Source organism: Hippopotamus amphibius, chromosome 10 (assembly GCF_030028045.1).
Source record: "Hippopotamus amphibius kiboko isolate mHipAmp2 chromosome 10, mHipAmp2.hap2, whole genome shotgun sequence".
Taxonomy (NCBI): domain Eukaryota; kingdom Metazoa; phylum Chordata; class Mammalia; order Artiodactyla; family Hippopotamidae; genus Hippopotamus; species Hippopotamus amphibius.
The window spans coordinates 2,566,510-2,584,204 of record NC_080195.1 but is presented as its reverse complement, the minus strand read 5'-3'; the positions used below and the strand labels follow the sequence as shown (position 1 = coordinate 2,584,204).

General features: G+C 43.1%; 1 protein-coding gene across 1 annotated transcript in view; it reads left to right on the top strand.

Moving 5' to 3' along the window:
- CSMD1 (CUB and Sushi multiple domains 1) overlaps positions 1-17,695 on the top strand; it is a 1,409,269-nt gene that overhangs the window by 817,712 nt on the left and 573,862 nt on the right. The window contains exon 7 of the mRNA XM_057697717.1: positions 15,214-15,291. Within this exon, the coding sequence (XP_057553700.1) occupies positions 15,214-15,291 (78 nt within the window). The remainder of the gene's footprint in view (positions 1-15,213; positions 15,292-17,695) is intronic.

Genomic DNA, 17,695 nt, shown 5'->3' with positions numbered 1-17,695 from the left:
TAAGCCCACGTGCCACAGCTACTGAGCCTGTGCTCTAGAGCCCTCGAACCACAACTACTGAGCCCATGTGCTGCAACTACTTTAGCCCATGTACCAGAGCCCGTGCTCCACAAGAAGCCACCACACTGAGAAGCCCATGAGCCACAACGAAGAGTAGCCCCCACTCGCCACAACTATAGAAAGCCCTCGCACAGCAATGAAGACCCAATGCAGCCAAAAATGGATAAATAAATGATAAATAAATCTTTAAAAAAAATCTAAAAATATGTCTCTCTCATTCCACGCCTCAGAGTGCCCCAAGTTGCTTTGTTTTCAGCAGCTGAAAGGAAAACGATGCACTCGGCCCCACGCTGGCCAGTCAACATTTTGGTGTTCATGGTGTAAACCTGGTGCATTGTTCGGCAGGACTGATTAGAAAACGCTGAGCTAGAGAGGTTTTGTAATCACTTCTCCTCAGTCCTCACTACTGAAAATTTACAATCCTGCACTCACAGGTGCACACACCCAAGTGCACGCCCATGCATCCCACATCCGGAGGGCAGTCCTGATTCCAGAGCAAGAAAAATGACTGGACTCAGGGGTTTCACTAGTGACACAGTGTTTGTTTGAGAACTGCGCAGAGCTAGAGAAAGAAATCGATGTTTTTAGTGCAGCCAGTCCTCCCGTTGTTCAAAGGCACGCTGTCAGAGCCCCACACCTTGCAGCGCTGCTTTGAACAGGGTCAGTGTCTGAAGGCTTTACAACTCTGCCCCCTGAAATCAGTCTCCCAGGGCTCAGTGTACATGCCTGCCGTTACATACCACTCAAGCTTCCCCAGGGGTCATGGACGAGAAATATGCTTTTATTCTCTGTGTGAAAGAATAAAGCCACGGGCCGTGGATCTGTGAGCTCTCTCCCACCGTGAAGTACACCCCTGCTGGAGAGCGTCGGGCGGGTGAATTCAATACACCTGTTAGAGGCCCTGAAAACTTTGTGCTGCAGAAAAGCAAAGGCTGCCCTGGGGTTTACTGGCAACAGGTGCTCACCAGGGCTGCCAGGACACACATGTTATACGGGAGCTTATATTCCTTATGCAAATGTCTTAATCGAGTTAATCATAATAAACGGCTTCTACCAATCTCACGAATAGAAAAGGCAGAGGCGGTTGCTGAAGTGATGTTCAGTAACTTCCCTCCTTCCCTCTCCCCTAGCTTATTTTCTATAAAAGGTTAGAAGTAGGATCCTCTGATCAAGGCTCTTGACTGTTAGGAAAGCTGCACCATTTCCCCTCAGCCATCCTATGTAAGAGTATCTTAATGATATCACCTTTCCAACACTGAATTTTAGCACATAAAAGTAAATGTTTTCTAACTTGGAAGTTTAAAAATACCATCTCATTTGCACTTAATGTGCTTAGTCATTTATTCTTTGAGGTACATCTATTATTGTCTCATGGTTTATATATGATTTATGGGGAGTCTGACACCACAATAATTTTTATTAATCTAGGAGTAACTGCAATCTCTACTAGGTTATTTCATTGGTTTATGGATTTACTTGCCACTGGTTCATTGATGACAGGCAGGTGCCTATTTCTTTGTTGGAAATTAAGGTGACAGGACATGGTCCTAATTCCTGGGGGACGGTACTCAAGGCGTTAACAGCTTCTTTCCCAACTTCCTGCACGTGGTGAAATTTAAGAGAAGAAGATGAGGGAAGGAGATAGCACCATGCACCCAGCATCTTGTGCATTCCTAGTGGTACTCCTGCAAGTCATCTTTACGTTTCAGAAGAAAACACTGATTACCGCACAACTCCACCTACGAAAGCTTCTTCCTTCAGTTTGATGGTGCCGTTAAGGGACATCAGAGGAAAAGATTCTGACAGCCAAGCACAAGGAGTACCGGCAACAAAACTGCAAGTGTTGTGGCGCGTGATAAACACGTATCTGTGCCGTTTCAGACGCAAAAGACCCCTTTTAACACCAAGCCTAAAAAGAGGATGGTTTTCTCCACCAAAGAAGGGACACGGGCAGATTTAAGAATAAAAAGGAAAAAAAAAAAAAAAGAATAAAAAGGACATTTCACAATCCACTTACTAAAACGTGGTTATCAGCTTTTCTCCAGGGTGCACGTTCCAGGACCTCCGAAAGTCTCACGAAGGTGTAGGAATTCCTGAGGAAAGCTGCACCACAAGGCAGCGTAACCTAGGAAAGACAACAATTATTTCTAGGTTAAAAAAAGTGTTTTGCAGTAACCGGTAAACCTCATAAAATAATGTACAGCACCCCCACCCCCAGGTTTCGCTTTCCCAGCTTTCAGTTACCGGAGGTCAACCTCCGTCCAAAAATACTACCTGGAAAATTCCAGAAGCAAACAAATTGAGCCATTTTACATCTGGCCCTGGTCGGAGTCGCGTGAGGCGCTCTCGCGAGGCTGGCGCTGTGGACGAGACCTGGCCTGTCGTCCCCCTGGTGCGACCGTCGGTCCCTCAGCGCCGCTCGTTTGTCCGACGGGCTGTCGCGGTCTCGCGAGACCTCGCTTTCCTGCATAACGAGCCCGAAGCCCGGGAGGCGCACCGCCGGCCGCTGAAATGCGCCCCGCGGAAGCCACAGAGCGCGTCCTTTCCAGAAAGTTCCGGCATGAGGAAGGACTGCCCCGCTGCGGGCTGAGCGCGGCGGTAAGAACCTGGTGCCGGAAGTGGCGGCGGCGGGGAGAGCGCGCGCGGGCGTTGCCCCGGCGCGGCAGGTGCTTGGCCGCGACGACAGAGGCCGTGCGTTTAAACGCGGTAAACGCGGCGCGCGCCGCTGTGAGAGCAAGGCCGCGCCCCGCGGGGTTGTCGCAGCCCCTGGGCCTGTGGCCCTCCTGTACCATGCGTGTCGCGGTGCGAGCGCGGGTTGGAGAAGAATGTCCGGACACAAGGAAGACAGAGTTTACTAGAGACAAGGGTCGCTGCAGGCACAGCGGGCCGCGTCCTGGCGGGCAGGGAGGGTGGCCCCGGAGGTGGGTCGCCGGCCTGTGGTCACCGCCAGGGCAGCTGCGGGGATCTGCGCCCGGGCAGAGAGTGTACACGTTCCGTGTGCTGAGCGGGAGAAGGATGGGGCAGACACCGTGCCTTGCATGGGACGGGCAGGGGACCTGGCAGGCTGCCTGGGGAGGTTTGGGGACAGTGCAGTTCATTGCCTTGTGCAGGGTGAGAGGAGTCCTGCAGCTCTCCGTTCCGGCTGTGTTGGCCCTTTGAGTCTGTCCTGTTCTTCGTCCTGGGCGGTGTTAGCGCTGAGCCCTGCCTGGGCCGGGTTAGAAGGTCCCCTCCTCTCAAGTGTGCGGGGAGGAGGGAACATCCTATTTCTAGGGGTTGGTCCCCTCTGCGGCTTCAGGCAGCGCCGGGGGTCTTGGAACGTATCCGCCTCTGGATAAGGGGCTGGGGCGGGGACCGTATGGACCAAGAGGCAAGAGCAAGAGAGTTTATCTGAGTACGTGAATAAGCACATGAATTGTCTGAAATGCAAATGAAAACGATAGTAGCATTTTTCAGTTATCAAATTGGTAAATATCTTCTTTTATATGTTATATAAAATTAGTAGCCAACAAGGATGTACTTACTGCATAGCACCGGGGACTTACTCAATATCTTGTAATAACCTATAAGGGAAAAGAATCTGGAAAAATATATATATATCTTATATTTTATATATATGCTATATATATATATTCTATATGTATTTAACTGAATCACTTTGCTGTACACCAGAAACTAACACAGCATTGTAAATCAACTAAATGTCAATAAAAAAATTTAAAAAATAAATAAAACTTGGTGTTGGCAAAGCTGATACAGTCAAGATAGTCTTATATTCAGCTGGTGAGGGGACTTGGTACAAGTTTCTAAAAATCAGTTTAGCACTATGTGTTAAGAGCTGTGACCAAAGAATCCTAAATCTAGCACTTTTTTTCCATGAAACTGATCAGAGTTTGATGATGTGTTCGAAGGTGTTTGGTGTCATATACAACTGCAAGAAATGAGAAAAAAACTAATGTCTAAGAGTAAAGAAATTAAATATATTATGACCAATCCCTTAAAAGTATTTTTCAAAGGTATTCAGTGACCTCAACATCTGTTTAAAAATTGGGAATTCCCAGGTGGTCCAGTGGTTAGAACTCAGGGCTTTCACTGCCGGGGCCCAGGTTTGATCCTTGGTTGGGGAACTAAGATCCTGCAAGCCTCAGGGAAAAAAACTATCTAATGAGAAATACATAATAAGCAAAAATGCTCAAAACAGTCATAAAAGCAGAATAACAATATATTTACTCTTGTTTTTATTGTAAGTATCATATGTGTCTTTACTGCTATGTCCTGTTAACTTACATGTGCAATTTACATAGGGTTGGAAATAAACACATAAAAATGCTAACAGCAGTCATCTCTAGGCGATGGGTGTATTCAGTCAGTTATTTTTATTTTCTTTTTGATAAGTTTTAGGTTTTCCCAAGTTTTCTACAGTGTCCGTATACTATTACTATCATAAATAAAAGCATTCAATAGAAAAGGAAAACACACTCTAAGCTGTGTGATTCTGTGCATATCTTTTGTTATAACAGGATTAATATTAATATTAACCCATGTTTAAGCAGTTAACATATGTGTTCATTCAAAGGTCTCAGATAATGGTTTGAAGAGCCAAACAAATTCTGATTTTGAAAACTGTAGTATAATAACACATTTACTAATATATAGATCCTTAAGTAGTACATGGCATAATGCAATAGCAAGCTTTATAAAAAGAACATTTTTAAATGTAAAGTATGGTTAAAATAAGTGATATCTTTTATAAAGGAGACAGCATCGGCTCCTGGTAAAGCAATCAGGTTCTATTGGTAGAATCAGACTACCGGCTCTGGCACAGCTGTACCACCTCAAGCCCTGTGATCTAGGATAAGTTACCTAAGCTCTTTGTAACTCAATTTTTCTCCATAATAAATAGCATGAATCTTATGATGTTGTGGTGGGATTAAACAGGATGTATGTAAAGCATTTTGCAGAGTGTCAAATACATGGTAATCTTAAAAATTATTACTCATTAATAATATCATAATGCTAATAATATTTTATTAGATGATTACAATACTTCTACTGGATGTTGGTCAAGGGAGTACATGGGAAGTTTAAAAATATGGTGATAAACACCAAAGCGTCACATGGCGACACTCAGACATATGAACAAGGAGTGACCACTGAATCAGAGGAGAACTGGAGCGTGTGGGGGTCTGGATGTGGGGGGAGGGAACGTGACCTCACAGACAGAGAGGAACTGGAGACTGACCACAAGATCTAGCAACAGGGAGGTGATGACTCACCTTGATAAGGGCTGATTTCAGGTTTAGGAGACAATGGGAAGAGATCAAAGGGAAAGGACTCCCTGGAGGAGTGTGCTCTCCTCACTCCCAGGCGGGGAGAGTGAAGGGCCAGGCAGCTGTGGGGAGTGTGCACAGGAAGGGTTCTGTCTGTCTGTTTGCTGCTTGCTGTTTAGCTTCTTTGCTTTGTCTCCCTTCATAAAGATGGCAAGTGAAACCGCATGTCTGTATAATGCTGGGGTTGACCAAGCAGAGAACACATTGTGCAGAAGGAGGAGAAGTGATGGCATCAGGCTTTTGAGGCACTGAGCCTGAGGCGTGCAGAGGCGGAGGCTCTGGTTTTAGGTGGGAAATGGCCCCGCCAAGCGCAGTGGTGGCCGTGGAAAGATTGCGCGGTGACACCGGCTGTTACCAGCGCCAGCGTGAACCACGCGTTCATAATAATGAGCAGAGAATAGGCAAGTGGGTCCCTGCTGAGATGCTTAGTGAGTCTTAGGGTGTTTACCTATGTAGACACTTTGATATAGTTTTAAAAAATTTACGTATGTGCTTAAAATGTAAAGTGATTTGAATTTGGTGACTCCTGCTGATATAAAACACATAAATTCTGATGGAGATATGTTAAACATTGTAAGTAAGGAGTGGTATAATTGCATCTACTAGAGAATTAATATTTTGAAAGCATTTCTAAAATATTATGGTGTAAATGTTTGGGGGAAAAAAGTGAGCCTTACAGTAAGTTAAAGAATACAAACCACTGGGAATCCTCAAAATATACTATTTTCAAATCATTTGTTTTTCTCTTCAAAATGAAAAAGATTAACAAATCTTTTTCCAAAAGAAGTTTATATTTTGTTCCGCAATAATAAAGGAAAACAAAATATTTTCCAAACAACACATGAACCAAAAATATTTTTCTGAAAAATTTTGTTTTCCTAATTCAAAAATAAGGTAACATAGGACTTCCTAGCTGGTGCAGTGGTTAAAAATCCACCTGCCAATGCAGGGGACATGGGTTTGAGCCCTACTCCAGAAAGATCCCACATGCCACGGAGCAACTAAGCCAGTGCACCACAACTGTTGAGCCCGTGTGCCACAACTACTGAAGCCTGTGCCCCTAGGGCCTGTGCTCCACAAGAGAAGCCACTGCAGTGAGGAGCCTGTGCACCTCAATGAAGAGTAACCCCTGCTTGCCACAACTAGAGAAAGCCCCTGTGCAGCAATGAAGACCCATCGCAGCCAATAAATAAATACATTAAACAACATAAAACAAAAAAACCCCACAAAAATAAGGTAACATAAATAATGGAATTTGAAATGTCATATCTACTAAGGTGATAATATAAAAAGACAGTGTGAACATAAAAGGTCAATAGCTTATGGACTATAGTTGCCTACTTATCAGGTTTAATAGAAAGCTGTTGATTAAATAATTATAAGACAAATTAAGTTAGATAACAAGACCATTTCTGACTAGAAAGCTTAATAGATTAATTTATATATGTTTATACATAAATATTTTACACATCATTTTATGTATAATAAATGTGTAAAATATGTATACCACAATAATATAAATATGTAAAATATTTGTATATATAATATATACAAATATCTATGGTGTATAATGTGTAAATATAAAAATATATAACATAAAAGTAAAATATAACAAATGTAAAAGTGTGTGTGTGTAGTGAGCTCTTGCAAGTCAGAGGATTTCCAAGGTCTTCACTATTATTGCTATCATATCAATAATAGTGAATATTCTTTGGATGTGCCCTGTAGGTGGAATTTTTTTAGCCTGGAGAAGTCTTAATAAAATCATAATAATCCTCTGAGTTAATAATAAGTGCAATAAACAGGGCTTATATTTTTAATTCCAAACCCTGCTTTCTTCAAATTTGTCAGCAGTTGGTGTGCACCTGACACAATTTGCCTTGTGGTTTGTGGGGTTTTTCAGTGGCGTCTGTCCCTGTATTTAGTAAATTAAGTTTGAAACAATTTTGCAGTTTTGTTTATTTGAAATTTTCTTAGCTCCCCGTTATGGGTAAACTATTGTGCTAGGCATTGAATCCTATCATCTGGTACAGGAAGTCCTGGGGACACCAGAGGCAGGTGATGTGACGGGGCCTGATGGGTGTGGAGGATCACAGTGAAATCTGACGTCTTGCTGCTGGGTCCCGGGGAGGGGGCTTCAGACAGGTCCAGGGAGCAGGCTGAGCTTATTTAGGGGTCAGTCGTGGACAGAGAGGGGAAGGACATTCGCCTTGGAAAGGACAGAGAAAGTAGTTGCATCATGTAAGAACAGTTATATTTCTCTCTTACTCTAATGCCTCTTTAAACACCATAGTAAAAAAATCGTCATTTCAGTATAACAGTTGTTCCCTCAAATTTTTAAACTATGTGAAGAAAGCAGGTTTTAACCTGACCACTGAGAGATTATAGTGAAAGCAGCTGATGTGGTTAAAGAAAAAAAAAAGAAAAAGTAAATGAAACAAAAAAAGTATCTTTTTATGTATAATTATTGCTATTTTTCAATGTTTTATACCCTTAAGTGGCAAATATTGCCCCCAGAAATTTTCACCTTCTTAAATGTCATCATAGGAAAGGGTGAAGTTGTTGAATCTGAATTACTAAGAAATTGTCCTCCGCAGGACGGGTTAGTGACTCTCAGACTCTAACTTTTGCATTTATTGAATGCTCTCTTCCCCCCAGAAAACCAAATAACAGAGAGAAAAGAAAATAAAAACAAAAACAAAACAGAACACTGGGTATACATGTTCAAAAGCTGAAGCTTGAAGGGCAGGCCCAGTTCTGGATTTTCTGATTCCTCAGGTCTGAAATTGGACCCAAAGTTAGCATTTTTATAAATCAGAAAGTGTTTTATCACTCATTCCAAGATTTTAGAACCAGTGGGCTAAACACTCGTATCTGTGGAAAACAACAGGGCGATGGAGGAGTTGGTCTGGGTGACTCTCTTTCCCCGAGCACACACCTGTCTGTGTGCCCCACCCTCTCCATCACCTGCTGCATCTTTCCTTGAACATGGAAATCTGTCTGCCCAGCCCTGAGGGGGGATAGGGAGAAGGGCTCTGGATGGTGGAAAGGAGGGGCCTCAAGGAGGTGATGAGGGGAAAGACCCTTTGAGGAAAGACCCTTTCTTTTCTTCAAAATGTTGCCAAGAACCAGGGCTGTCCAGTAAGAGGCTGTATTAACTTGAAACAAGTTAGAACTCAGAAGATGGGACATTCTTCAGTGGTACAGCACCATCATACTGAAAAAATAAAATAAAATAAAATTCTCTGGTGGCCATTAGCTTCACTCAGCTACATACGGTTACTTGTAAAATTATGGAATTTATTAGACTCTCGCTAAGTCCTATATATTCAGATACTGTTATCGCACCCTGAAGGCTACTGGTTTGTTTTTATTTTTTTTCTGAGTGCATTGAGTCCTGGTTGTTTTATCTGTTTATTTTGGGGTGACATTTGCTTTGAGTTTTATGCCCTTTATCATCTCCCACTGATTCCCCTGTTTGTTATTTATTGTGTATTCATCTCCTCGCTCCTGAGTAACTTCAAGATAAAGTTATTTCAGCACAAAAAGGGGCCGTGATGGGAGACACACATCAAGGCATTGCCGATTTGGATCGAAGTCATGTTCTGGGGAGACCTGGCAGGAGAGACTGTGTCTCCTCGGGGGGCAAGAGTGGAGTCCACATGTGGTATTCCCTTTTCTGTGTCGTTTGTCACCACCACGCAGAGATAAGGATGGGAATACAGTGCAGATGGAGAGTGATAAGTGGCTTCTCTGCAGGTTTGTCCTGAATGGAGGTAAGAGAGGAGGACCTTCACCAAGGCATGCCCCTTGGGGTTACCTCCTGTGGACAGGAGGAGATGGAGCAGCAGGGGGAGGAGGGAACCAGGGGCCTGCGTGGTGGTCAAGATGGCCTCGGTGAAGTCCAGGCTGCTTGGAGCTGAAACAGCTCTCGCATGGTCCCCTTCTGGACCTGTACGCCTGCCCATGGGGTAGTCCTTGGTGTGGTCTGCCCCTGAAGGCACGGCCCCAGGCTGCCTGTCGCCGAAGGTCCCCTGCGAGGGGCTGCTGATGAGTGGCCACCTGCTGGCCAGTCCTTCCATGCAGGGGCACCTGTGGGGAGCACCTCCATGTCCACCACAAGGGGCGTCTACATCAGGAGTCCATGGTCTCGTTATGGCCCGGGTCACAGCAATCAGTTTGAGCCACATAACCACGCAGGGCTAACCTCCTCAGCTCTCCAGGGTTTATAAACACCCTTCACACTCTTGTTTTTCTGTGGAATGCACAGGAGAAGGGCTCATACTCATTTGACAACCCAGATGTATGATGTTTAAATGTTTTGTCAGGTTGCACAACTAGATTAATGGGAACAGGATTCGAAATCCAAGCCCAGACCCCGTTGGATTATGCCAAGAAGGAAATTCTGCAACCCGTATGTCCAACTATACGTGTAGAATCATCAAAGCAAAGAGATCATGTAAATAAGAATATTTTGAAAAATAACTCGATAGTCTTTTAGGTAGAAATAGTCCCAGCTTGCCATTATGTTGGTACAATGGTTATGATTGGCTCCAAAGCAAAGATCAATACCTGTGCCCAATCCTATCTGACACTGAGTCTTCTTCTCAGCCCACTGGTAGACATCTAGTGTCTGTCACTGTCTGGGTCCTCCCCTTTTCTATTCCTCGCCATGGCGCCCCACCACAAAAACCTCATCCCGTAGCATCCCAAGGTGTCCTCTCACGTATGATGCTCCCTATCCTGGGAGTACTCCTTGGTCCTCTTCTCCTGGACACCCCATAGAGAGGCCATCCCTGGGTCTCAGCTTGACCACAGGTCCCATCAGAGATGGCCCCCGCCTCGTCCCCAGTGCCTTGTGACCAGTTCCCAAACATCAGATGCCCTGCCACCTCAGTTTACCTGTAGTCATCATGCATCTCAGCCCTAGTGAAAACCACCATCCCGCACTCTCCCCACCTGGTCCTGAACCTGTTCAAATGGCAGCCCCTCCCCTTCCTTCTGAAGCAACTTCCTATAATTCCCTCCTTTGGGGAGGTTTTCTTCAGTGCCTCCTTTGACAAGGAAAGAAATTGTCAGTACCAACGTGAGGAAATTGCTTCTTTCCTTGAATTCAAAAGCTTGCTTTTTAAGAGGAAGGTGGGAAGTGGGAGAGAATCACTTTTTATTTTGTTAGTGCAGAGAGAAAAGAGAGAACTGTGTCAAAGGCTGTCCTGGCAGTTTAACACTCGTGACTCTGTGATGATCTGAAGTCCAGGCACAGGGCTCTTTGGCATTTTCAGCTTCTTTCCAGGTGTCAGGATCCTGCAGTCTCTACCTTCCACGCCTTCCATGCTCAAGCCAGGAGAGCATAATGAAGGGTGTTGGGTTCTAAGTGGGAAGATTTGAGTCCTGATCCCCACATCTTACTCCCTATGTCCTTTCAACAAATCTGTGAACCTTAATTTCCTGATATGAGTAAGGGTTTGCAGGCCTACTTCAGAGGATTGTGGAAAGAGTTAAATACCATGGTGTGTTCAAAGATGCTTCCTAAAATATAAGATAATATACAGATGTCATCGTGAAGAGGCAAGATGGGGTGGGATGAGGGCTCTGAGAGGTAGAGCCACAGACACGTGGTACCCAGAGGGTCAGAAAATTCAGTGACCAGGGGAAGGGGCGGGGAGAGAGAGCAAATGTCCAGTAACATCAGTGATGGAAGCAAAACCCCAAAGGAGATTCCTGTGGCCTTCTCTGGGGCAGCCATCTGAATGCAAGTGATGTGAAAATAGTAACAAACACTGTCATGCAAGGAACCCAGGATGTTGAGAGTCTGTTCCTAAATGCGGTGCATTCATTATTGTGCAGGGAACACTTGTCTGTCTCCCTGCATTCGGTATCAGTGTGCCCATTGTGTTAGGGCTGTTTTCAGAACCAGCTCCTATCATCCTATATAAGAAGCATAAGAAGCTGTCTCTCACAATTATGGAGGCTGAGAAGTGCTGAGATTTCAGGGTGAGTCGGTAAGCTGGAGACCCAGAGAGCTAAGGATGTTGTTTTAGTCCAAAGGCTGCCGGGACCAAGACCCAGGAAGAGCCAGTGTTTCCGTGTGAATCTGAAAGCAGTAAAAAAATGAATACCCCAGAATTAAGGTGGTCAGGCAACGATAAATACTGTATGATTTTACTTTTATGTGGAATAAAAGTGAAAACAAATGAACAAATGTCATGAAACAGAAACACTGTCGTACATACAGAGAGCAAACAGGTGGTTGCCAAAGGAGAGGGGTCAAGGGTGGGGAGAGAAATAGGTGGGGGAGATTAGGAGGCACAAACTTCCAATTACAAAATAAGTGAGTCACAGGGATGAAATGTACAGTGTGGGGAATATAGTCTGTAATTTTGTAGCATCTTTACATGGTGACACATGGTAACTAGACTCGGACCATTTTGAAAGTGTATAGAAATATTATGAAGACACTATGTTGTGCACCAGGCACTGACATAGTTTTGTAGGTCAGTTATACTTCAAAAAACAAATGAACAGAAACAAATAAACTTATATGAAAAGAGAAGAGATTTGTGTTTTCAGAGGCGAGGGGTGGAGGGAGGGGGAATGAGTTGAAGGCAGTCAAAAGGTACAAATTTGCAGTTATAAAATAAATAAGTGCGAGGTGTGTAATGTACAGCTTGGTAAGTATAAGTAACACTGCTGTATGTTACATATGAAAGTTGTTAAGAGAGTAGATCCTGAGTTATCACAAGAAAAATATGTTTTTCTTTTATTCTGTATCCGTGTGAAGTGCTGGATGTTTATGAAACTCACGGTAATCATTTCCTGTAAGTCAGGTCATTATGCTGTGCACCTTGAACACAGGTGGGGCTGTGTGTCCATCACATCCCAGTACAGTTCTGAGAAAAAGAACCAATGAACTTGAAAAGGTGTATAAACCAACATGAAGGCAGTTATGCAGGAAGAATTCTCTTCTACTCAGGAAAGTGTCAGCCTTGTGTTCTCTTCAGGTCTTCAGCTGATTAGACAAGGCCCACCACACAGAAGAGGGCAATCTGCTCCACTCAGTCTGTGGGTTTAAAGCTTAATCGCATCTAAAAACCACCCAGAATAACGTTTGAGAAGATATCTGAGCACTTTGGACCCCAGTCAAGTTAGCATAAAAAAGTAACCATCACACCCCTTTTCCAGATAAACTAGCAGGCTCTGAGTTAAGTAACTTACACAGGCCACATAGCTACCAAGTTGTAAGCAAAGATTTGAACCCAGCTCTTCATGCAACTCTAGGTCCATATATATGTCATATATAAATATGTAAATCATAATATTTAAGTTTAAATATTATTTTAATTTTAATAAAGATACAGTTATAATATTTAAAACAGAACATTTTATTTTATTTTTTTATTTTTTATTTTTTTTTATTTTTTGGGGGGTACACCAGGTTCAATCATCTGTTTTTATACACATATCCCCGTACTCCCTCCCTTCCCTGACTCCCCTCCCCTCGAGTCCCCCCTACCCTCCCCGCCCCAGTCCTCTAAGGCATCTTCCATCCTCGAGTTGGACTCCCTTTGTTATACAACAACTTCCCACTGACTATTTTACAGTTGGTAGTATATATATGTCTGTGCTACTCTCTCGCTTCGTCTCAGTTTCCCCTTCACCCCCCGCCCCCTCCCATACCTCGCGTTCTCCAGTCCATTCTCTGTATCTGCATCCTTGTTCTTGTCACTGAGTTCATCAGTACCATTTTTAGATTCCGTATATGTGAGTTAGCATACAATATTTGTCCTTCTCTTTCTGACTTACTTCACTCTGTATGACAGATTGTAGTTCTATCCACCTCATTACATAGAGCTCCATCTCATCCCTTTTTATAGCTGAGTAATATTCCATTGTATATATATGCCACATCTTCTGTATCCATTCATTTGTTGATGGGCATTTAGGTTGCTTCCATGTCCTGGCTATTGTAAATAGTGCTGCAATAAACATGATGGTACAAGTTTCTTTTGGGATTATGGTTTTCTTTGGGTATATGCCCAGGAGTGGGATTACTGGATCATATGGTAGTTCTATTTGTAGTTTTTGAAGGAACCTCCAAATTGTTTTCCATAGTGGCTGTACCAACTTACATTCCCACCAACAGTGCAGGAGAGTTCCCTTTTCTCCACACCCTCTCCAACATTTGTGGTTTCCAGACTTTGTGATGATGGCCATTCTGATTGGTGTGAGGTGATACCTCATTGTGGCTTTGACTTGCATTTCTCTGATGATGAGTGATGTTGAGCATCTTTTCATGTGTGTGTTGGCCATCTGTATGTCTTCTTTGGAGAAATGTCTATTTAGGTCTTCTGCCCATTTGTGGATTGGGTTATTTGCTTTTTTGGTATTAAGCTTCGTGAGCTGCTTGTATATTTTGGAGGTTAATCCTTTGTCTGTTGTTTCATAGGCAATTATTTTTTCCCATTCTGAGGGTTGCCTTTTAGTCTTGTTTATGGTTTCTTTCACTGTGCAAAAGCTTTTAAGTTTCATGAGGTCCCATTCGTTTATTCTTGATTTTATTTCCCTGATTCTAGGAGGTGGGTCCAAAAGGATGTTGCTTTGATGGATGTCATAGAGTGTTCTGCCTATGTTTTCCTCTAGGAGTTTTATCGTGTCTGGCCTTACATGTAGGTCTTTAATCCATTTGGAGTTTATTTTTGTGTATGGTGTTAGGAAGTGTTCTAATTTCATTCTTTTACATGTTGCTGTCCAACGTTCCCAGCACCACTTATTGAAGAGGCTGTCTTTTGTCCACTGTATACTCGTGCCTCCTTTGTCAAAGATAAGGTGCCCATATGTGTTTGGGCTTACTTCTGAGTTCTCTATTCTATTCCATTGATCTTCCTTTCTATTTTTGTGCCAGTACCATACTTTCTTGATCACTGTAGCCTTGTAGTATAGTTTGAAGTCAGGAAACCTGATTCCACCAACTCCATTTTTCCTTCTCAAGATTGCTTTGGCTATGCGGGGTCTTTTGCGTTTCCATACAAATCGTAAGATTTCTTGCTCTAGTTCTGTGAAAAATGCCATTGGTAGTTTGATTGGGATTACATTGAATCTGTAAATTTAAAACAGAACATTTTAAATTAAGCTGTTTTCTATTCTCTTCACGCAAATGACTTCCCAGCTTTTTCTCCCCGCCGGAAATGACCACAACAGTGGAACTTCTTAAAATATTTAATGCAGGACCTAGAGACGTCAAGAAACCAATATCATATATATTTTTTTTATATTGCCTATAGGTTACGCAGGTCTGGAAGTACTTGTGTTCTTTTACTTCTCAGCACTTAGAGCATTTCCTCATACTGGCCCCATCAAGGAATATTTGTTAAACTTTGAGTGATTAAATGACTAGATGACTAAATGAATAAATTTCCTTTTTTGTTCAAAAGTTTTCATGAACGTAGCAAATTTAGAAAACTCTGTCGTCACTGTAAGTTGAGAGAGCCGTCTGCTGGGTGCTTTGGCGAAATGACAGTGATTTGTAGAATTCGCCATGGCTGGTGGTCAGCAGGTTTGGATGTAGATGGTCATCTCACCACACATTATTTTTAGCTTCTGACACTGCTGTTATAAGATATGATCTTGCTGGTTGACAGCCTTGCATTAATTACTCACAAGCTCTTATACTCCATTGGCTTTGCATCATTCACCCCTTAGAACGCGTCCCATATTCCAGGGGTGGGTAAGAAAGCAGTTATGACTGGAAATGCTGTGAAGATAAGACGCAGTTTTACAATCTCTCTCTGAGTCTTGCCTAATAATGGTTTCACTTTGTTTCTTCCAGTGAAAAAGGCAATTGAATTGAAGTCAAGAGGAGTCAAGATGCTGCCCAGCAAGGACAGTAGCCATAAAAACTCTGTCTGTAAGTCCTCTTTCTTTCTGTATGAGGATTGATATGTCCGTTAGAGGGAGCGGTTCAGGAAAAGTAATTCTATAAACTGCCTTTCCCACTTCATCTCATTTTACTTTTCTACCTTCAAAAGTATTTGCCGGGAGAGAGAACCTACACCGACTTCACACTGTCGGGGAAGAGCATGTGTTCATCTCATCATCTCAAATCTGTCTGCTCTGTGCTCGGTCACTGCCTGAGACTGGACCTTCCAGATTTCTCTGTTAAACAGCTGTCCCACTCTCAGGTGTTTTGATCCCAGTTTCTCCTTCCGTTCTACTATATACCATGCATACCAGATTGACCTTTGGGACATGGAAGTCTGCCCTTGTCATTTTCCTGCTGAAATATTCTTGGCCTTCCGTGGACTAAAGAATAAAATAGCTCCAGGTGACACTTATATCCCTTCAAAGAAAACCAGCACATGAAGACCACATGTGTACATGTTCTATCTAGATATGCCCAGCACATAGTAGGCACTCAGTCAATAGCTGTTGGATGAATGAAAATATCCCGACATCTACTTTTCTGGTATCTCTTCCTTGACACCCTTCACCATAATTTAGCCAGAAGGACCAGCCTTTGACCATGTCATGTGTGTCTCTACCTGAAGTGTCCTCTCTGCCTTCCTTGTATGCAGAAACCCACGTGGTCTTAGAGTCTCACATCTGAAGCCTTTCCTGGCTCCCCCGAACACGGCTAGCTGGTTCCTATGTTCTTACCTCCATATTCTGTCACAGTTTCTATGGGTTTGCCTGTCCTGCTCACTGCAGATTAGAAGTTTCCATTGAGATACCCAAGTGGGTTTATTTAGTGCGGTTCTTTCCCCTGCACCATGTTCTTTTAAAAATTGTCAACCTGTCAGGTACCTTTTCTATTCATTCGTGGTGACCTCTTCTTGTGGTGTTCTGGCTGACCTGCTCTCTTGGTCAAGGATCCCAGTGTTTGGGATCTGTGTATTTTATTTGGTTTGCCACCACGAGCCGTCGGTAGAGGCGGGAGGCTTGGAATGAATGTCTGGAGTTAGTCTGAACCCTCACTTTAACCAGCTCTAATTTTGTCTGCGTGATATATTGGGCTTGTGTGTGAGGTCTTATACATGACAGATATCACACTAAAACTGAAAAGCAAATACAAGCAACAATAATAACCCTTTAAAAGTCATGTTGTAGATTGACCTATCTCTGCTTCCTCAATACCCCTATTTCATGGCTTCCTAGTGATTGCTGTGTAATGACAGTCATTGACTCTGTACGATGACCCAATCCTCCGGCACCTGGGGAGGACAGAGAGGTAAACCCAGACCCCTAGGATGCAGGCTTCAGACACAGATGTGTCTTAGACCTTTTGAGATAACATGCATGATTTACATTTATTTCTCGTAGTTTAGCAGACTGGAAAGTCCAAGATCAAGGTGCTGGTTGATTCAGTGCCTGGTGAGGACTCACTTCCTAACTCACAGACAGAAGTCTGTTTTCTCATTGTATCTTCATAGGGTGGTGAGGGGGAGAAATCACCTTTTCTGGATCTTGTAAGGGCACTAATCCCATTCACGAGGTCTCCACCCTCATGACCCATCACCTCCCAAAGGACCCACCTCCACATGCCATCACCTTGGAGGTTTGGGCTTCAAGACACGGATTTTGGGGACACACACAGCCTATGCAGGGGGATACCCCAGTCTCTGGCTGCAGTTCAGGCCCTTAGGCCACACACACACACACACACACACACACACACCTCAATCTGTAAATGCACTTCCTGTCTTCGTTGTACGTCCTGTTGAATAATCACGGGCTGTCTTATTCACGTTGAACTAGACTTACAAAGAATGAAGGAGAAAACTACAGAATGATAGAAAGAAAGGAGGTCATTCTTTTAAAATAAAGTTTTAGTATTTTGTTCTTGTTAGCTTTTAGTTCAGAATATTAAAATGATGAGGGATATGGTATTTATAATTATTTTGAAATTGATTTTTTATGGATAAAAACCTTGCAGAAATGGTCCACAGTAACATAGAACTACATATCAGGTGAACTTTTACATCAAGTCAATATGAGGTCTGATAGCGGATCAAGTAGACATCAAATTTATCTGCTAGTGTAACATTCAGGCAGAAGCTTTTTTTTTGTAAAAAGAATATGTCTGGGTCCTTATCTGAACACAAGTTGATAAATGAGTCATAACTCATTGGTGTTAGAAAGCGTTTTGTCCTTTCTTCCAACAATATTAAACTACCTTTTTTTTTGTTAGACTTGAAAATTAATCATTAGAGGAAATGAGGAATTGAGGAAACTGTGAGCCTTCTGAGATCAGCAGGGTAATAAATGGTAATGTGTTATTTATGCGGAAGGCGTGGCTGAGGAAACTAAATTAG